This window comes from Leptopilina boulardi, unplaced genomic scaffold (assembly GCF_019393585.1).
Source record: "Leptopilina boulardi isolate dan_hultmark-lab unplaced genomic scaffold, ZJU_Lbou_2.1 LbouV2_303, whole genome shotgun sequence".
Lineage (NCBI taxonomy): Eukaryota > Metazoa > Arthropoda > Insecta > Hymenoptera > Figitidae > Leptopilina > Leptopilina boulardi.
The window spans coordinates 713,229-734,753 of record NW_026137867.1 but is presented as its reverse complement, the minus strand read 5'-3'; the positions used below and the strand labels follow the sequence as shown (position 1 = coordinate 734,753).

Sequence of the window (21,525 nt, the reverse complement as noted above, 5' to 3'; positions counted from 1 at the left end):
GTGATATTTGAAAATTTTTATTAAAGCTTAATAAGAGTTTGAATGCTTGAAAAATGACAATTTTTTAGAGAATTTTTTAGAGGTTGATTGTTTGATTTGTTCATTTGTACAAGCAAAATCTAAAAAAAAATCTAAAACTAGTCATTTTTATGAGTGTTCATATACTTATTAATTCTTAATTAAGCAATATTACGTTCTTATTTACTTTAAATACTATTTTGGTCTACCTATATAAAAATATAGATTTTGAAATTGATGTTTGAAAATGACAATTACTTTTTTAAAACTGATAATGAATTTTTAAAAATAAACAGTGATCTTTAATAATAAAAAAATATTTTAAAAAACTACCGATCAGAAGTGTGCCAGAAAAGGGAATTTTTTAAATAAATATTAATAGTCAATTTAATTTGTTTTGAGAGTTTCAATTAATATTAAAAAAAAATAAATTGAATCTATATTTTAATATTTTTCTCCAAAAAAAATATATGTATTGAATTTTATAACGAAGAAGTTCTGCAAAAATCTGTTCGGTAATGTTCATAAATGAAAATTTAATAAAAATACATGCCGATAATTATATGTAAACATTAAGCACAAGTATACACCACATGCTATGTTTGAGTCAATGAGAGTGATGAGAAAGTTTATGAATTGAATGAATTTTAAACATTAAACATAAGATTGATTTATGTTTTGAGATAGAGATGAGGCGTTAAATAAAAATTATAAGAATTTATGTTATTTCAACATAAATTATGCAAACGAGTAATAAAATAACGTATAATCACGTTAAGAATAGAGAAAGAACTTAGTAAAAACAAAAAAATTATTTTCCGAAATGACTAATATTTAAGGGTTAATGAGAGTTTGAACGCTTAAAAAACTTATTTTTAGAAATGTTTTTAGTATAAATATTGATACAATTATTTTTGAGGTTCATAAATATACTTTAAAAATGCACACCACAAAAACGTAAGGCAGTAACTTCTTTAAAAAAATTAGGAAGGTGAATTTAATTTAATTTTTTAAGAAATTACTGCCCTTCGTTTTTGTATAATATATAAATCGAAAAAACAAAGGCTCCAAACTCTCATAAATCCTTAACTAGAGAGATTATTTAAAAATTTTTTAAACTGATTGAGAAAAATGGAACACTTACGCCTCAACCAAGGGTCCTGGATATGGATCGGATTTTTGATAAAGAGCACTCAATTTAACGCAGAGAATTATGGTCGGTATAAACAGGATCAAGCACCATCCTACACTCACCCAGAAACCGTTCTGAAATTATTAAATAAATTATTTTTTAAAATAAATAAAACTTGTTTTTTAAGGTCCTTAATTTTAATTTAAAAACTTACAAAAGGATCAAGGATCTTATTACATCCAGCGACCAGTGTAGCATTGTATGCATTTGATACGGGTCCACATTTTCCAACATTACTCAAAGCATTACTGATGACATGTTCCAGAAAACTATCGACCTGAGAAATAAATGCTTCTCCGAATCTACTTGCCAGCTGTAAAAAAAACAAATATAATAATAAAATAATTAAAAATCTCAACAATACTAATCAGAATAATAATTATTCTAAATAACTGAAAAAAATTACCAATTGAACATATTCGGGACCTTCTTTATTGAGAAAATCTTGCGCCTCTGTAACTTCATTTATTAAAACGTGAATAGCCTCACTCATTGAGCTGTGATTGAATTTAATGTGTTCCTGAAGAGTTAAAGCACTTTCGCTGAGTTGTTCGCCCAATGTTGCCATTGGCATCACCAAGTCTCTATGATAATGATCCAAGTCGTGTGCATTCTTTTCCAAACTGTCCTTAGTATCTTTATAACTATAAGGTAGTTGATTAGCAACTTCTCGTAATTTCGTTGCAAGATGTCGAAGATTAATGTTCGTGATATTTTCCCTAAGAACCTCAGCATATTGATAGAATTTAATGTCACTCAGTCCACTCTGTGCCAAGTCATTTAATTTTCCTCGGGCTCTTTCACTAAAAATTACTATTCCCGGTGAGAATATTATCTTCTGTCTCAGCTCCTGAATCGTGTTGTTGATATCATAGCGTTCAACATAATTACGCAATGTTTTCACATCGATTATGTTCTCAAATAAAAGAACCTTATACAGAGTTTTATTTGCATGACAAGCCCTAGAAATTAAATTAATTTTTGTTTACCATTCTTAATCTTAAATGTGGAATTGTAAATAATTACTTACGATAAAATGTAACTCATATTGATATTGGCATTATGATTTTTCGGATACAAGAGACGTTTAATTTGTACGAAATCATCTAAGAGTTTGAACATTCTATTGTCCTTGGGATTTTTTAGAGGTTCACAAATTCCTCTTTGTGCAGCAACGCCTGTGATCATATGAGCAACAGTCACGATCATTAAAATACTCGTTAGCAAGAAGATAATCCAAACAGCCCTAGAATCATTTTTTAATATTAATAATAATTTAAAACAAAATTATTAAAAACAGGATGGCTACTAATAATTGACAAAAAAAAACAAAAAACTAGAGTCCACCCTGCAAAAACATGATCATTGATAATTACATCATTAAAAATCGTGCACCGGATCCTTTATCGCAGCAATCATCTCCATAACCATCTGGTCGTTTTCCGCAAATACCACAGAAAAGTCCGAAGATTATGCACATTAAAACTGTGAGTAATATTCCTGATATTCCAAGGCCAAGATAATATCTACGAGTTTATGATTATTTAAATATATATTTAAAGTGTGTACCAATATAATTATTTTTGACATACATATAGAGACAATTTTGTTTCAAACACTTATATAAATTAATGGAAAATAAAAATCTTTTAAAATCCTAATGAATAATTTGTTGATTATTCGTATTGAGAAAAATTCCACTAAAAAATAGAATTTTATGAATAATTTCAAAAATATTAATAAAGAATTTTACCTGTAAGGTGAGTATTGATCAATGTAACTTTTAGCTCGGTCAAAACCAGGAATGTGATATTTTGTAATTTCAAATATGAAACTATCAATAAGATTAGTTATATTTCTAGCTGCACTTTCAAGAGCATCGCCAGCTCTTCTGATGCTTGAACTAACAACTGGAATTGTTTCATTAACTGCGTGTTGAATATCCTTTTGAATTCTGAGAAATGAGTCTCTTCCCTGACTTACTTCGGAAACTATATTGTCCTCCATTAAATGGGTAATGTTGTCAAGAGCTCCATTTACATCAGGAAGCTGAAATAAAAAAATTTTCAGTAAAACAATCAAAATATAGTATGGTGGGTCTAAACTAAGTTCAATCCAAAGGTTTTGTCACTTCAAATTTTCTTGTGATTTTCGTTTCTAGAATGTTTTCTGATTTAAGACCGAAAAGAAAAACATTATTAGACTCAATTTTCTCAAAAATTTATTTTCTTTTAAATCATAAATTATTCAGAAAACATTCTATAAAATGGTTCCATAAGAAAATATGAAGTGCAAAAACTTGTAGGATGAACGTAATTTCGAGCCATCGTGATTAAACTGAGAAAAAATCACATCAAAGGAATATAAAAATCATAACTCCTGTCTGCAGTAACTATTTCATGCGACACTATATGAACTACTCTACTCCAAAATATTTAATCTGATCATTATTCGAAATGCGACATTTTTGTTTTTTCTCAAAAATGTCCCAATAGAAGCAATAATTAAATATTTTTTAATAATGTTATTTTAAAATTTCTAAATTCAGTTTTAAAAATCCTGTTAAATTCTAAAAATTTCTATCAAAAAAAAAAATTATATAATAGTTATATCTAATTAAAACATGGAATGTTGGAGAAAGAATAACAAAACAAAATATTTGCAGTATAACGAAATAAATGTCTACAAACATAAAAAGACAAAATGTATGTACTTTAAATAACAATAATAAATAATAATTGGCAAAAATGAAATAATAAATTTTCATGCATTAGCTTACGACTTACAGACTCAAGCTATTTCGGAAAGCATGGAATAATACAAATTCAATTATTTAAGACGACACGTTCCATTAAATTTTTTGTTTACAGCTAAAAAAAATAATAGATAAAAAAAATAGTCTTTCATTCAAAGTTAAATATTTTTGCCACAATGCTTTTGCAGTCAGTCAATTTTCCACTGAAATTAAAATGAAACAAAGCAAATATTTTGCTAGACTACAAATATTACTGCAATTCATAAATTTTTCGACAAAACTTTTGAATTCAAATTAGTAACTAAAACTAAAATGATTTCAACTTTAATTATTCAACATAAATTTCAAGAACAATGAGTTTTTTTTCCATACCTTAGGAAAATATCGATCCATGTACTGTAACAAAGAGGTAAAAGCGTTAGGAATATTAAATATTTTCCATTTGATGTCAATTCTACGTATAAAGTAGGTTGTCTATTAAATTCATTAGACTATAAATTCCCAGTTACTTTCTTGTTAATAAAAATTATATTTTATTTTAACTGTAGTTAATAAGCAAAAATTAATTAAATTTTGTTATTTTTTTTACTTTTTCTGCTTATTAAAATTGTGATTACAATATGTAAAATTTTCTATTTACTGCGAATGTAAATTATTAATTGTGTCGCATGGAAGTCCGCAGTTTTTGAGTAAGTGAAAAACTCTAATTAATATTATAAAAAAAATCCCTGATTCAACTATTAAATTCCAGAGTTAATTTTCAAATTTCCCAGTTAGTAAACATTTTGTTAAAATAAAAATAATACTCACCTTATCAAAGTCGACTTGAACGGACATTTCGCTCACTTTATATTGGTGCAAAACTTCTTTACAGGCGTTTGTATTGCAAGATGATAACGTATCTTGCAGATTCCTTCTCACTCCACGAACAACTGAAATTTAATGTTTCATTAGCCAATTTAATTTATTTGTAAAATGAAATATTTAAAAAATAAATAATATAACTAAAAAATAAATCACAAATGGGTAATAAAAGTAGATCAAATAGTTTTAAAATGTATCATTAAAATGAAAATTATAAATATTTGAAGAGAAATAAATCTATGATTACCAATGTCAAGTTCAGAGGCATTGACCCTCAGATCTTGAGTAATTTTGTTCATCATTCTGAGATCCTTTCTGATTGCATCGAGTCCTGCAACGATGTCATTCAAATTCATAAGAGAAACAGCATGAGAATATTCAGCGAGTCTTTCAGTAACAATTCTTCCACTTTGTTGAAGAATGTTATTCAACGTGATTTCCAATTCATGAAAGTTGCTTATTAGAAGAGTCTCAATTTGTTTTTTCGTAGTCATCAAATAAAGTCTAAGATCCTTAAGACTGACTTTCATGTTCTCTGGCAACTGTTTAGTACCATCATGCATATATTCATTTGTTACAAATGCACAAACGACACCAAATCTGAAAATTTTTATTTCAAATTCAATAATTTATGTATATTTATACTATAAATGTCGAGTTAATTATTTAAATCAATATTTCTCAATACAATTTTTAATAATTAAATTAAAAATTTGAATTACTTACAAAATTACTGTGGCAACGCAAATCAGGATAGTGCTGAGCATAATTTTTCTGCAATGATCATGTTTTTTATCGAATGGTTCGCTTCTAGCACCACAATTACCAGCACATCGGCAGCAGCAGAAAAATAATCCGACACATGGAAGTATTGCAGCGAGAAGAAGACCCGCCAGAGCAAGTCCAGCCAATCCTCCATAATGAGTTACAATAATTTTCCACTCTTTCGCAGGATCAGCCAACTTAAATTCACCATTTACTGTCGTAATGAGTCCTGTAACAAAAAATTCATAATTTTCTAAGTGTCAGCTGAGACACATAATCTTTCTTCTTTAATAAAAAAAAATATAATTAGAGACAAAATAAGAAGTAGAGTAAAAGTACCGTTTATAAACTATACACAGGTTTTCTGCCCAGTTTCATATAAGATTTTCATTAAAATTATTATTAATCATATAAGATGGTAATAATGCAGTTTGAAATATTTAACTATTAATTAAAAACAAATATAATAATTTGAATAGAACAAAATAAAAAATAGATATTTCTATCAGATGTTAAAAATAAATTACAATTGATCGACTTCTTCCATTATGAAAGTTTGTTAAATTGGTAGTAGAATCATTTAATGTATGTGGGTATGATGAATAAACACGTGGGCGTGTAATATAATTATAACGTTAGAATTGTACATTTTAGTACATGTTACTTCAAATATTTTCTACTTTTTTTTTTTTAGTTGAAAAATTATTATTTATTTATTCTTTATTAAATAAGAAACTTATTATGACACAATTTTTGTTTTTTGCTGCCAAGTATAAAACTTATAAATTTAAATCGTACTGAGAAATAAAAAAAATTTCTTAACAAAGAAACTAACTTAATTTAGTTGCTGTTTACCAATAGGTAAATTTACACCTGTTTTCTGTAAAACTTTTGTAAAGCTCCTGCTACGACGAGTGTAATCGATTTTTCAAAGTCATTGACCTCAACAGTCATGCATGTTGAATATATTAATAGTTATACATGAGAAAATTACTTTTTATCTACAAAAAACAAGAATTAAAAAAAAACGTGTTCTAGCTACCGCCATCTAATTTAATTTCGAAATGATGGTGTCGGACGCCTTGAAGTCTGAAAGGCAATGACTGTCTAACAAAAGAATTCTGAGAGTTCGATAAAACAGAGGGGGAATTTACTCAGATAATCAAGTGTAAACTCTTCTTGTAATATCTCTGTAATATCAAGTACTTTTTTATACAAATAAATAAAAAAAAAAAAAATCGAATTCATTCACCTTGGTTGCGTTTTTTTTTTTATTGGGGGTAAAGAGTTTCCGTTCGATAAGTCGATGAACCGTTTATGTATATGTTACGAGAATAAACTAATCTATTAATCGGTAGCAGAATAAATATTGGACTAGATATTTCCTGTCAGGTAAAATTAACTTAATTTTTTCCACGTCGTCTGCCTGTCTGCGATCCCAGTGATATTTTTATCATATATAATGTTTTTATAGAGCTGTTGAATTGTGTAATCTGATTTATGACAATAATAATAGTTCTTTCTGTATTTTCACATTTCGTTCGAATATTATTAGACACTTCACATGAAATTTATCAGAACATCAGTTCCGTCTCCCTCAAATACATAATTGTTTTTTTTTTTTTATATCAGTTTGGAAGTAAATTTCCTTTTGTTCTCCAGTGAAACAACTTTTTTTTTTGTATAAAGCATTCGAATATGTACCCAATATTACTTTATTGTATTTTCACCTTTGAATGCCGCAGTGTATAGATGATTCAGAGTTTCGAGGACACTGTGCTCTCTAACGTAACGGAACTTCTATGACGAATCAACTTATAACCATACACAGGCCATTCTTCTTTTCAGAATTCATTTACAAATTATTATGAATTCAAAATTAGTTCAAATTTGTAGTGTTTCTAAAATAATTCACAAACTTTAAGAAAAGTGTATGTAAAACAGACGATGAAGAAAATATTTTCTTCTAGCCAACAAATTCTTTATTATTTCTCTCACTTTCTTTTGTATTGTTTTATCTTACCAACTCTTTCTCTTTTTCTAATTTTCTTATGCAGTTCAAAGATTAAAAAGTTAATTAGGACTCCAAAATAATTAAATGTTCCTTCGACTTAATTTTTTTTATTATAAAAAATTAATTGGTTGAGATTTTACTCTAATTCAATGAGAATAGTTGAAATATTTTAGGAAAATCTGAGTATTAGTTATATTTGTCTAGACATAGCTCTTTTCTATTTACCATAATAGTATAATTAATTGCATTCCGTTTACGGAAAAGTAGTTTTTCGTTATTAATGTTTTTCTTCACTATAGGATGTGATCTCGCCTCAATATGAAATACGAGAATTAGATATCGTGCGATCTTCGAGGTACATTCTGTTTCCTCGCTTCCATGCCCGTATGAGCCTGCAGTCGTTCAGCTCGTTTCTCCAGTTTTTTTTTTTTTTTTCTTTAATATGCTACAATATATAAGACACACAGTTTTGCCATTGGCACGTTTGAACACCTCAGTCAATAAAACTTTGACCATTTCCGAGTAAGATTTAATATGCATGGATAAAACTGGAAAACAAAAATAAAATAATTATAATCACTTCCAAATGCCAAACTTTCCGGAATTTCTTGCTCCGGTAATAGAAAAAAAAATACTGTTTCAGGAATATTTTTTTCTAATTTCGAAATTTATACAATTTTTGTAATATTTACCTTGATTAATTATAATGGCCTCAACAATAATTTATTTGTTAATATATTTGATCCTTGACTAAAATTAGTAGGTTTCATTCTTTGTTCTGAGATTTATTTTTTCTTGATTCAAAACGAACAGAGATTCTATTATTTGTCCAAATGCTTCTTAGCAGTTTCTCTCGCTTTTATCCACTTCCATCCCCAAGTTTTAACATAGTTAAGTGTCTAGATCTAGAAGTGACCTATATTTTCAACTTCCTGTTCCCAAGGAAATTTTATACTGTGAACTGAGAGTAGTGGGAGGTTAGCCTCAATGAGAAAATGTCTCTTTGCTCTCTAGAGATAGCATCATTTAATATTATTTACGTAACAACAAAAAAAAATTCACAACCACAAAGGTAAAAGTAATTAATTTACTTTTCAGAAAATTATTCAATGAAAATATAGCGACAGTTTTATCCAGTTAGGAATAAATTAAAGACGAATAGAATGAGAGAGAGAGACAAATTCCCTAACAAGTAGTACAGTGCCTGAGATGATTTTTTGCATTGAAGAATAAGGAATAAATTTTATACACTTTCCTCTCGAATGCATTCACCTACATTCACATTGCCAGAAATGACACGAGAGTTTAACCTCGACCGATTAACTGGATTCAACCAACCGTGGGGTCTATGGGACCCCAACTGAATTCAAATATGACGTCATTTGCAAATATAGTATTCCTTGATTGATAATATTTTGCGAATATTTCTAACAGTGCTGATTATTGATTTTTTTTTTATTTCTTAAGTGCTTTTCTGATTAAAACATGTGGCAATTAAAAATTAGATTATAAATCCTCCGGAAGCAATGGATAAGAATATTGATAAACTCAGAATGAGTAATCTTTTCCGGTAAGCCGATAATAATTTATAAATATTGCGTCAATTACAAATCATTTTAATTTGTAAATACGAATTATTTTCAATATGAAATATAATCAGAAAAATAGTATTCGTAATTCGTTATTCGTAATTAATCAGAATTCTAGTTATTCTAACCAAATTTTTTCAGTGAGAGTATTGTAATAGATTTTAAAAAAAAAAGATGTATAATAAAAATCAGTTATAAAACTGATAAGAAGAAATGATAAGAGAAAATACAATGAATTAAAAATTGCTTAAAATTTTCTCGAATCAAATACAGGAAATTAATATTTTATAAAATTCCCCGACATTTCCAAGTTTTTCATATATAGTTTGAAAAAAATTCCATGACAATAAGATTTTCCAGGACCGTGCTTTGATAAGAAATCAGCTGACTTTGTTATCCAAAACATCAACCATGAACAGGTAAAAGCTGAAACAATTTTTCTTTTTTTTTTCTTCTAATTATTTCCGCAAACATTTTAGAGATATTTAAAAAATTTTAATGGGCTTTTAGGTTTCTAGAAACGCTCATTGTTAGCCATATTTCCTTCAACATCAAACAATGTGAGATCAGTATTATTTTTCTCAGCAAGAAGCGTATATTCCGTTAGGATTTCTTCATGAAAAGAAGTTAAATTACGAACGTTTGGTTTCCTTCTGCTTTTCCGGTTTACGCTTATAATGTCATGACCTCGCCACAGTGCAAAGAACGAATAAAGATTTCGAGAGACAGAAGAATATTTATCTATACACCACTGTGATCTCTCATAATCCTAAGTCAACGAAATATTTTTCGGTGTCAAGCGAAACTAGAAAAAAAGAATATTTTTTAAAGAAACTTATCTTACATCACAAAAAAAAAGAGATGCATATTTCTTCTTTATAATTCCTAGATAACATAGTTTTTTAACATTTTTTTGAATTTTTTAACAAGCATCAAAAAATACTCATTGCAAAGATTTCTGTGAGAAAAAACTTACAATTAATTAATTCTTCCTGTTTCTTTTACTTCAAACGAAATTTGGAGTATTAAAAAAAGTTAACATTTAGAAAAAGATTGAGTCATGTATCTCACCAAATGAAGAGGCATAGAGTGTAGGGTTAATTGAGAGCAAGGGCATTTTATGGACAAGGTTTAAATAATAGCAAATAATTTATTAATGCTGAAGATGCAAAAAAAAATGTTCTTAAGTTACTAAAGACCATAAAAAAAGGAATTTCAATTAAAAATTAAATATTTACCATTTTTCACATACGTGATGGAATTTAAAAAAAAAAAAACCCACCGATAGTAAGATTTTAATTATTTTCATTAAGAAAACAAAATGTTGATTTAATGTCCATAGATAAGTGAATTGAGAACGTTCTATCAGTATCCAACAGTAAACAACGCTTCCGCTTGTAATAGTAAATCAATTTAGAGCAATGTCTAAACCTATTCGAAATATACAGCTAAACATAAAGATGCATTTAGTTTTTTTATTTTAACTTCCGTTGGAAGGACAATTCTCTTTTTACAAAGCAACAACTTTTATTGCGTGATAATAGTACCGTTACATGTTCCGGAACATTTAAAACTAATGCTCCTTAGAATATCTTGTAGTTAATTAAATTTATTCATTTAAAAAAAAAACATTTAAATCACACACTTTGTAATCTGAAAGTAACACTGATTTTGTAATACCAAAATAAATTAAATATCTAATCAAATTTGTAATAAGCAAATAAAATTTATCAAATATGTAAATATAAAAAAAGACAAAGAAATTACATACGAAAAAATAACAAATAGAAGTGTCATAAAATACTTATTTGGCCATATGATCAATAAATAGAAGTACTGTTTATTGTGAATCTGTTTCAGTACGTAAATGTAAAAAAAAAACCAAATGCTGATTCACTTTATTTTATAAACAAGCTCCGATAATAATGAATCACTAATTCGCTACTTTTAAAGTGATTTCCTCCATTTTTCAGCTTTGTTTCATCAAACAGACACTTTGGAAAAAACAGTAATGCCAAATATAACCTAGAGAAAAAGTAACTCCAGACAGCGAGGGTTGAGGCAGTTGCTAAGGACCTAGAGGTCGCGGGGAGAAGCATCGCCCTTGTCATAAATAGCCATGAAACTGTTATTTTTAAAACACCACGAGGGTTCAATCTTATAGATTCTTTACTTTAAAAAAATATTAAAAAATAATTCTCCTCTTTGGGCGTAATCTGGCATAATATTGAGAAAAAAAAATTATAACAGGATCGCGAGATGAATCTCACAAAGAGACGCGTTCAAACTCACGCGAATGCATCGATTTTTTTGTTAACATACCTTCTGGATAAGCTTGCTTCTTCTGCACAAAATTTATGAACATGTTTGTCATATTGTAGAGTTGCACCATGCCCGTGGGGTAAAATTTTGTTGATGCATTGTATGGTAATCCAGTAATATTTACACTAGAATAAGTCACTGCTTGTGAATCCATCATTTCGTGTAGTTGTTGATCTAAATCTTCACTTATAACACGCATTCTTGTCGCGAAGTTTTCCTGACATATAGTGAGATTTATACATAATGAAAAAACTGTTAATATACCGATAAAAAGCCCTGGGAGGCCATAACACATTTTAAAAAACACCATCGTAGCGAACAGCGCCCGGGACGCGTCGCTAGCGACTGGTGCATATGAACCCGACTGTTGCCGTCTGCTACCACTCAGACAGAGAAACGTGAGGAACTGAACTGCCATTGTGGAATTTAGATGCAGTCATCCAATCAGATGCATTTTCAGTATAAATAAACAAACTTAAAGCTCCTATACATATTAATTACTAATTATTAAATCAAAAATAATGACAGTGCAGATGAATTAATTAATCATTGAATATTACATGATTGTTGCCATTTTTATTTTTAAATTGTTTTAGATGTAAACAATTTTGCGATACCATATAACAAAATTGAATCACTGAATTAAGAATAAGGATTAATGACCTGAAAAATAAAGAAAAAAAAAATAGGAAACTAATTTTATACAGTTCGATATAGTAAATGATTCCTTAAAGTAATTTTTTAAAAGTATGTATAAATATATTGTATCATCTAAAATTTCAGTTCTGAGAATCTGGTATATGATTATCATAATTTCTATCAATTTTTAAATCTCAAAGGTCCTTGTACGGAAACATGATCAATTCAAGTATAGCGAACAGGTGATAACATGTTCTTCATTGTAAATTAATAACTGACGAAGGACGTGAGGCAAAGAAACGATACCTAACAGTAAAAATCTGCAAAAAAATAAGACAAATAAAAACACAACTTACGCTGCCTCAGGCAACTCCCGTTTTCTGCCGATGAGGATGAGACAAGAGTCTTTCAACTTTACTACCTGTTAGTACTTTCTTGACCATCCTCTGGAAGGTCACTATTGAGTAATTTTTCTTTCTAGTGTTTCCCGTTGTGATTATCTCTTATCTAAACCCTTAAAACGTGCAATTCTTTCATTTATTCACTTTCGATATATCTTTATAATTCTATAATTCAAAAGAATTGCTTTTAATTTAATTTTTAAAAAAATGTCTTTGAAGTTTATGCATCTGGGAAATTTGTGAGTTTTTATTTTCTATTAATTTTATAAACAAATTTACAAAGTATAAAACAACATAGACAAAAAATCTTTACATGCATAAACAAATAAATACAAATTTTTTTTTTTTGCAGTATCATCCTGGTTTTTATTACTGCGGCACTAACTTCTCAATCGAATAAACATCATGAAGTTACTGAAAAAAATATCGAATTTTTCGATCTTAAAAAGAATAATCAAACCGAAAATTATAAATTGACAGAAAAAAATATATCATTATACAATAATATTGAAGGTATAATGAAAAATAATATCCACTTTAAAAATGAAGCAACATTAAATCAATTTAAAATTTTTCAATTCGGAAAGAAGAGAAGAAGAAAAATTGGGAAATTTATGAAAGAAGATAACAAAGATCAAGGAATAAAACTAGAAAACAGTAATTTCACCGCCGTTTCTCGTTTGTCCAATGATATTGTCAATAAAATTCGAAAACTCTTGGTAAGAAAAGTTAAAGAAATAAATAAAATATCTGATAAGATCTCACGTAGCGATGAAGAAAACAAAGATTTAATTTTATTTCCTACATTAAATTTTGAGAACGATTTTAGAAAAGAAAATTCTGAAACTAAAAAATTGAATCATACTTTGAAAATTAATGAAACGAAAATATGTCAAAATGAAGAGAAGAAATTACAAGAAAATTCTGATATTAAAACAGTTCCTGAGGTAAAAATTAAAAAAAATAGCTCCTTAGAATTATCAAATGATCAAAAAACCCAAAACGAACAAATAAGTATGACAAAACTTTCCAGAAATGGAGGTATCGAGAATAATTTTTCAAGAAAAGAAATCGGAAAACCAAGTTGGAGAAATAAATTATTGGATACTAAACAGAAAACTAAAGAGGCCACATCTAGTGAAAATACTATTTACTTAAAAATGTTTTCTAGTTTAAAAGATTCAGAGCCAAATTCAACGAAACTAGATCAGGAATTTTCTACTCCAAAATCACGTGTTCAACAATTGTCAGAAGCTTTTGACATTGAATTGAATAAAAAGACAAAGGAGCAAAAGCGTATTATTGAGATTAATCAAAGTCGAACAAAAGGAGGAACTATTGAACCGAGAGAAGAAGATTTAATAGAAGCTGCTAATTTTGGAATGCAGGCTATGAACGATCTTTATTACATAAAAGAACCAAAATTTCATTCATTAGGTAAAAAATTTTCACTCAAAATTATTTTACTAATTATTTTATTTTGAAAATCCATTGTTTCTTATTTATAAAAAAAATGCAGGGCTATTTCTTTCACCGAATAATCCGGCACATTTCGTTGCAAGTTTTAATGAACAAACAGAGGAAGCAAAATATTTAACAAGATTTGGATTTGCTGCACTCCAAGGATCAATATTATTTGTTAATAAGTGAGTCCTTAAACTGAAGTTATAAATTAGAAAATTTTGAGAGTTATTAATTTAAACATTGTTTTAGATATCCTGAAATTTCAAGAAATACTCCATTCACTGTAAATACGACAAATTCGAGTTTACATCGACAGTGTCCTAAAAGAGGAATTCCACAATGTCCTTCAGCCAGCATGCGATACAGAACTGCTGATGGAAGCTGTAATAATGCTCAAAATTTGTGGTGGGGTTCTGCCATGTCCACAATGCAAAGGTGAGCATAACAAGGAATAAAAAAATATAAAGCATTCGATTAAAAATACTTTATAGAATGTAAAAAATCGAAAATTAAAAATAAACTTCTAAAATAATTTGATAATTTTCAGATTTTTACCTCCACTTTATCAGGACGGTATTCAAAGTATTAGACGATCTGTAAATGGAGATTTATTACCAAGTGCAAGAGAAGTTTCAAATCTAATTCATGAAGATCGAGATATTCCTTTGGCATCTATTTCTCATATGTTGATGCAATGGGGACAATTTGTCGATCATGATATAAGTGGTATAGAACTATTTAAATAATTAAATTATATAAATAAATTTAAATTAATAAAACTAAATGTTTACAGCCACAGTACCTAGTCGAGGATTCAATGGAACGATTCCGCAGTGTTGTCTAGATCATGGAACAGGATTCCAACCACCAGAATTCATGGTTTGTAATCCTCTAATCAATCTATTCATTTTCCATTAATTTGAAAAATTCATTTAACAAAATTAGATAAAATTAATGGAATATTTAACAATAAATTTATTGTAAATATTACAATTTTTATGGTAAAACTTTTAGCATCCGGAATGTTTGCCAATCGCTGTGCATCCAAGGGACAATTTCTTTAGTCAATTTGCAGTAAGATGCTTGGAATTTTTAAGAAATGGACCAGCTCCAAGAGAAAATTGTGAATTTGGTCCCAGGGAGCAAGTTTCTCAAGTGACAAGTTATTTAGATGCATCCACTATCTACGGCAGCAACGTAATACACAGTGATAGTATGCGGATTTTTCGCGATGGTAACAAAAACTCATAAATAGTCCCAAAAATAATTACCTATAGGTAATTTTTAAATTAATGATAATTACAGGATTATTACAATATGGAAAGCTTCAAAGTCGTAGGACTATAGAAACTAGGGATGATAATGACATATGTCAATTAGGATCTTTATCTCAAAGTTGTTTTATCACAGGAGATGGTCGTGTTGGTGAAAATCCTGCTTTAACATCTCTTCATGTTGTCTTTTTACGTCTACATAATAGATTTGCAAAACAAATCGCTGAGCTAAATCCACATTGGAGCGAGGAGAAAATGTTTCAAGAAACTCGGAAAATAGTTGGTGCTATTATTCAACATATCACATATCGAGAATTTCTTCCAATTGTATTAGGTAAGAAAAATTGATTGAATAATTATTCAAATTGAAAATAAACAAATTTTATGTTGCAGGTCAAGATGTAATGAAAATTTTTAAACTTGAAATCATGAGAAATGGATATTCCGATGAATATGATCCTGATGTCAATCCAAACGTTGCTAATGAATTTATAACAGCTGCTTTTCGTTTTGGACACTCTTTAGTGCAACCCAGTTTTGTCAGATTTGATAAAAAGCATAGACCACTTTTCAACAGTACGTAATATTACGTAATCAATTAATAATTTAATTTTTGATTCAATAATGAACAATAATGTATATTTGCAGACGTATCAATTCATGAAGAATTTGTGAATCCACACCTACATTCAGCGGGATCTTTGGAGAAAATAATTTTAGGTCTTGTAAATCAACCATCACAGAAAAGAGATGAATACATAAGTGAAGAGCTAACAAATCATCTTTTTCAAAGAGAATTATTTCCTTTTGGAATGGATCTTGCTGCTATAAATATTCAAAGAGGACGTGATCATGGCCTTCCACCTTACATACAATACCGCTCGATATGTGGTTTATCCGAAATAAACAATTGGGAAGATCTTGATAGAGTAATGGAAATATCAACAGCTCGAAAATTTAAATTTCTCTATTCATCGATAGAGGACATTGATTTATTTTCTGCTGGATTAGCAGAAAAATCAGTTGGCGGAGGACTTGTTGGTCCCACATTTGCTTGCATAATTGCTCAACAATTTAGTAATTTGAAAAAAGGTGACAGATTTTGGTTCGAAAATTCAAATATGGAAAATAAATTCACTCCACAGCAACTGCAACAAATTAGAAGTATTACTTTAACTAAAGTTCTTTGCAAAACCATGGATAATATCGAAAGTCTTCAACCTTTTATAATGCAGTTACCGGATAATTTTAAGAATAAACGAATTTTTTGCAATGATTCCAAAATTGGAGATATCAATGTTACAGCATGGTTGGAATTAACTCCAGAAAGTGTTAATAAATCTGAAATTGAAATTAAATCATCTTTATTAAACGATGCAGAAAATATATCTGAGGGTATTGGTGAATTAGAGAATTTGAAAAAAAATTCCGAACGTTTCCAAGAAACAGTGAAAGATTTTCAAAAAGAAGTAGAAGATTCAATAGAAAATGTAGATTTTCAAAAACATATTGACGATTTACGAGAAAATATGGGAACATCTCAAGAAATAGTTTATCGATCCAGAGGATCAATTTCAAAACCAGAAACTAAAAACAAAGGTGAGGAAAAATTGAGGCAGTCCTTGAGGCCTTTGCAAACGAGCGTCAATCAACAGAACAGAATTGTTTTAAAAAGGCCAATTGCACCTCAAGAAAATATATCCATAGTTGTGCACAATGTAGCAGTTAACGCTCCGATATTTGTCAGAGACTCGGTTTACGGTTCTCATGTCAATCAAAACCCACATTCATCTACTCAATTCTCAGTACATGAACCATTTTTTAATACAATGAAACCACAGACTTATCCAAATAAAAGGCCTCCATTTTCAAAGCCTATGAAACCTTCTTACATTAACTCAAGTCCCTATATCCCTCAATATTTTGGAGACACAAGCAATCCCAATCCACCTACTTATGGATTCAATCATAATCCAATAAATAATTATATTCCTAACAATGCTTTCTTTGAGAATATGTATAATAATAATTACAGACCATATGAAGAGAAACCAAATTACAATCAGGAGAGTTTTATTAAACTCGTTACAGAAACGCCGGATTACAGTTCAAATAGATTTTTACAAAATTCTTGGAATTTTAAACCAGACAGTCAAAGTTTCACAGTTGTTTCCGAAACTTTAGAAACTGTCAATATTACAGAAACAATGAAACCCACTTCTAAAAGAAAATACGGAGGTGAACTTCCAAAACCCTTGATTCCTCGGCAAAGAACAAATGATGATTTTGCAATTGAACAATCTGGTCTCCATTATTTTGAGAAAAATATTTTAAATAAATATCCTGAAACAGTCATGAGTCAGACGACTGAGAAAATTGGAGAAAAAGAACTCAAACCGTCAAAGTATTTTGATGACGACAAAGAAGTAAGACTAAAGAATCAATCGGAAGCTGTGAACTATACAATAGAACTAAATTTAGCAAATGCATCAAAAATTATTGACGATATTAAATTCACAACGACACCTACAATAGTTCTTAAAAATGGTGATATAAACCCATTTATTACGATTCCGAAATCTCAGCAAGAGAAGAAAAATCAAAGGGAAGACGGAATTTAAGAAAATACTTTGTATTTTAATTTTTTCAGATTTAAAACTATTCTATTACGTTTCAAAAGTAACTTTTTATCAATATTGATACGTAGTCACCGATATTTAATTAAATTTAATTCTTTATTTAAAAATTTGTAATAAAATATAAAATTTTTAATAATTTACTTCAAATACGAAAGTTAATGAACATTTTAAATGTTTGCATCGTAAAAATATTTTATTGTACATATGCAAAATTTACATTAATATATATGCATTTTTAAACATTTTAATTTAAAGTGTCCTCAAATCTTGTACTTTGCAAACAATAAAAAAAAATTATTTTATACATTATCTGTTAAATTACAATTATTAACATCGTTTTCTAATAATTTATTAGTAATAAATTTTGGAGTATTAATAAATTTCATTTCAAGAGATTTTGATGCATACTCATATTCTAAAATAATAAGCTCATTTGAACCATGTTTTAAAATAACTCCTGGAACATACAAAGTTATTTGAGGACCATTTAGTGGCCAATACCTGCCAATATTATATCCATTGATGTAAGCAACACCTTTTCCCCATCCACTTGTATCAAGATATGTGTCAACTGGATCTTCTTTTATAAAAAATGTTGCACGATAAAAAATGGGTCCCTTATTTACGCAACCAGATACAGAAATTTTAGAATTAAATTCACAAAGACTTGTTACATTGTCTAATGTAAAACCGGTCACGTTCCATGATAAAGAAGTTTCTTCACCTAGACTTACATTTAGCAGCCCCTAAAACAAAATTTTCATATTTTAACTAATTTAAAAATATATTAAAATAATAGTATTTTTTACATTAGTAGATCTTTTGTTAACAAATTATGAATTTTATTATTACCTTATAGTCCTTTAAATAATCTCCATAATTTACATGTCCTTCATTTACAACAAGTAGTGATAAATGGTTCCCCAAGGCGGTATTTATTGGTAAATTATATTTTTTCTCCATGCGACTCAATATACCAATTAACTGTTTATTTATGTAAACATAAGCTCTGTCATGTACAAGTGTCTTTAAAGTTGTCAACGTTTCGTTTTCCAAATTTAAATATGTTTCATATAAAACAAGCTGCAATTGTTGAATTTGCAATTCTTCAAAAGTTGGAGTTCTGTCGGTTTGTACAACAATTGAACTGAGTAGAGATTGAGCTAAAGGATCAAAAAGTCTTATCACTTGTTCCAGAATAATAACACCATAAGCTTTCTTCTTATTATCAGCAGGAATAGGTAAATCATTTACAGGTAGGTACTAAAACATAATATAAATATATAAAGTTATTTCAAAATGTGTTTTAAACTTTTTCCTAACTAAATATGCACATTTGACATAAAAAACAATAAATGCACTTACACTTTTTATTACGTCTCTCATTGCAAAATATTTTGGTGTTAGATCTCCAGCTTCCGTTAAAGGAGCATCGTAATCATATGAGGTCAATTGTGGTCTAAATTCTGGATCAGTATTAGCACCTGAGAATTATAATATTTATAGAATAACAAAAATACACTTTTTTAATATATAAATATTTACTAAACAATAATCAAATTAGTACTTTACCTGATTTGAATCCAAAATTGGTACCACCAAAGAACATGTATATATTTACTGAAGCACCAATCGATAGTATTTCATCTAACGTTTTAACAACGTTCAGCGAAGAAACTTTCTGCAATGATTCTCCCCAGTGCGTTAACCAGCCTGGATAATATTCCGAATTTACTAGAGGTCCCTAAAAAATTTAAATACAAAATCTCAGTAAGTTTTTTTTTCTAAATTTAAAAGACTGAAATTAGTTAATTACCCTAGGTTGAAATTTACGCATCATTTCGAAACTTTTAGTCCCATTGGAAGACGGTCCAAAATCTACAGTTGCAAAGACCTCTGGAATAACTCCACATCGAAGCATTGATAATTGAGGACCATCTGTTGTAAATAAAACCGCATTTGATTCTATATGTTTGGCGAATATATCTCTCAATTTAGTTCTATAGTGAATGTCACAGGCATTAAAGCTTCCATATTCATTTTCTACCTGTGAAAATAGAATAAAAAAATTAAGTTCTTTTATTTAAAAAATAGTACCGTAAAAACTTGAATAGAAAGTAAAAAGATAATATTACCTGCACCATTATAATGGGACCTCCATTACCTCTTAGAAATGGTTTTACTTTCTTTAATACAGTTTCCAAATATTTCTGAACGTTCTTCATGTACCCTGTAAAAAATATTCATAAATCTCAAGGATATCTAAATAATCCTCTATTATTTATTATTTTTAAAAATTATAAAATACTTACAGCGATCATTCGTTCGTAATTTTATATCCTTTTTGCTTAATAGCCAAGTAGGTAATCCACCCTATAAAAAAATTACTTCAATAAACCAAGTAAACAAATAATAACAAAAAAATGTACAATTAAAATATCTTACAAAATCTCTCTCAGCGCAGATATATGGACCAGGTCTTAATATAACAAGTAGATCTTCTTCTTCTGCAATTTTAAGAAACTCAATGATATCAGCATCACCATTCCAAATCCATTTACCTGGTTCTGGTTCATGTGTACTCCATTCTATATAACTAACAAAAATTTAAATTCATTATTATCAACAACAATTTGTTTGCTACAATTATAAATTTAAAATACTGACGTTGAAATTGCATTTAAACCGGCAGCTCTCATTTTCTTAAAAATTCCTCTCCAATATTGCCTTGGAGTTCGAAAATAATGAAAACTTCCAGAAACATATCGAAACGGTTTTCCATCAAGAAGAAATTGATCATTTTCATAGTCTATCATAAAACTGTTGTTTCCTGAATATTTCTGAATAATTTTTAACAAAATAAATAACATAGAAATTTTTTTTTATATTTTCACCTCAGGATGAAAATGTGAAGTTTTTATATTATTTTAATTTCTGACTAGAAATTTGAGGATTAATCTTCCATAGGTATTTATAAATATTTACCAATTTACTGGTGTTTGATGGTGCTACTGTCGTCATCGTTGTGAATATTATCAATAAAATAAATGCCACTCCTCTCATTTTTATAAGATTTACATGTACAAGCGTCTTAAAAGAAAATCTTTGGAGAACTGAAGTTTTATTTTCTTGACAATATTTTCGAGTATGTTATTTTAACAATGCATTTATCTTCGATAAAATAACATAGATAACATACAAATCGTGATATGATAATGGAGTTGGATAATAGAGTTGATAAATGAAGCTATTTTTACTTTTTTTTAATTATCAACTTTTTACAAATTTTTAAATATTTCAATATTTTATTTAAAAAATCATATGAGCAAATTCACGAAACAATTAATAATTGTGACGCTCCACGAGAGAAGGGACCTATCTCCGAAATAAAATTAGGCTCAGTTTTCCGTGCACCGTACATGAAAACTAAGCCTAATATTATATCGTGGAGCGTCACAATTATAAGTGACTTTTAAGCAGAAAATTTTGAGGTAGCTGATTGCGAATAAGCAGACATTTTTTTCAATCTGCAGTTTTGATTAATTCAAAATGACTAATGCAATTTAAAGTAATTGTATGCTAATATGCA

General features: G+C 28.6%; 3 protein-coding genes across 8 annotated transcripts in view; 1 reads left to right on the top strand and 2 right to left on the bottom strand.

Annotated features, from left to right (window-relative positions):
- The window catches only part of LOC127282982 (prominin-like protein), a 17,595-nt gene extending 5,697 nt beyond the window's left edge, over window positions 1-11,898 (bottom strand). For 2 of the 5 annotated variants that reach the window (XM_051307597.1, XM_051307599.1), the window contains exons 1-11: window positions 11,520-11,898; window positions 5,556-5,823; window positions 5,077-5,429; window positions 4,776-4,897; window positions 4,338-4,361; window positions 2,964-3,259; window positions 2,587-2,736; window positions 2,241-2,456; window positions 1,617-2,172; window positions 1,365-1,523; window positions 1,163-1,284 (exon numbers count right to left, since the gene is read on the bottom strand). In XM_051307597.1, the coding sequence (XP_051163554.1) occupies window positions 1,163-1,284; window positions 1,365-1,523; window positions 1,617-2,172; window positions 2,241-2,456; window positions 2,587-2,736; window positions 2,964-3,259; window positions 4,338-4,361; window positions 4,776-4,897; window positions 5,077-5,429; window positions 5,556-5,823; window positions 11,520-11,829 (2,576 nt within the window). In that variant the 5' untranslated portion in view covers window positions 11,830-11,898. The remainder of the gene's footprint in view (window positions 1-1,162; window positions 1,285-1,364; window positions 1,524-1,616; window positions 2,173-2,240; window positions 2,457-2,586; window positions 2,737-2,963; window positions 3,260-4,337; window positions 4,362-4,775; window positions 4,898-5,076; window positions 5,430-5,555; window positions 5,824-11,519) is intronic. The other 3 variants (XM_051307601.1, XM_051307600.1, XM_051307598.1) reach the window with 3 other exon arrangements.
- LOC127282981 (uncharacterized) lies at window positions 6,364-18,245 on the top strand. Of its 2 annotated transcripts, none has more exons than XM_051307596.1 (10): window positions 6,364-6,986; window positions 12,912-13,996; window positions 14,079-14,205; window positions 14,273-14,458; window positions 14,571-14,749; window positions 14,817-14,902; window positions 15,038-15,257; window positions 15,329-15,631; window positions 15,691-15,873; window positions 15,946-18,245. In XM_051307596.1, the coding sequence occupies exons 2-10, from the start codon at window positions 13,078-13,080 to the stop codon at window positions 17,916-17,918; spliced, it is 4,176 nt and encodes a 1,391-aa protein (XP_051163553.1). In that variant the 5' UTR covers window positions 6,364-6,986; window positions 12,912-13,077; the 3' UTR covers window positions 17,919-18,245. The 2 variants fall into 2 exon arrangements, with proteins under 2 accessions (XP_051163553.1, XP_051163552.1); XM_051307595.1 differs by lacking the exon at window positions 6,364-6,986 and adding an exon at window positions 12,591-12,798.
- LOC127282986 (beta-galactosidase) lies at window positions 18,234-21,525 on the bottom strand. Its single transcript, XM_051307608.1, has 10 exons — window positions 20,922-21,525; window positions 20,604-20,776; window positions 20,382-20,532; window positions 20,249-20,309; window positions 20,072-20,166; window positions 19,753-19,983; window positions 19,509-19,680; window positions 19,302-19,420; window positions 18,789-19,199; window positions 18,234-18,682 (listed from the first exon to the last, which is right to left on the bottom strand). Exons 1-10 carry the CDS (start codon window positions 20,997-20,999, stop codon window positions 18,236-18,238), a joined length of 1,938 nt encoding a protein of 645 aa, XP_051163565.1. The 5' UTR covers window positions 21,000-21,525; the 3' UTR covers window positions 18,234-18,235.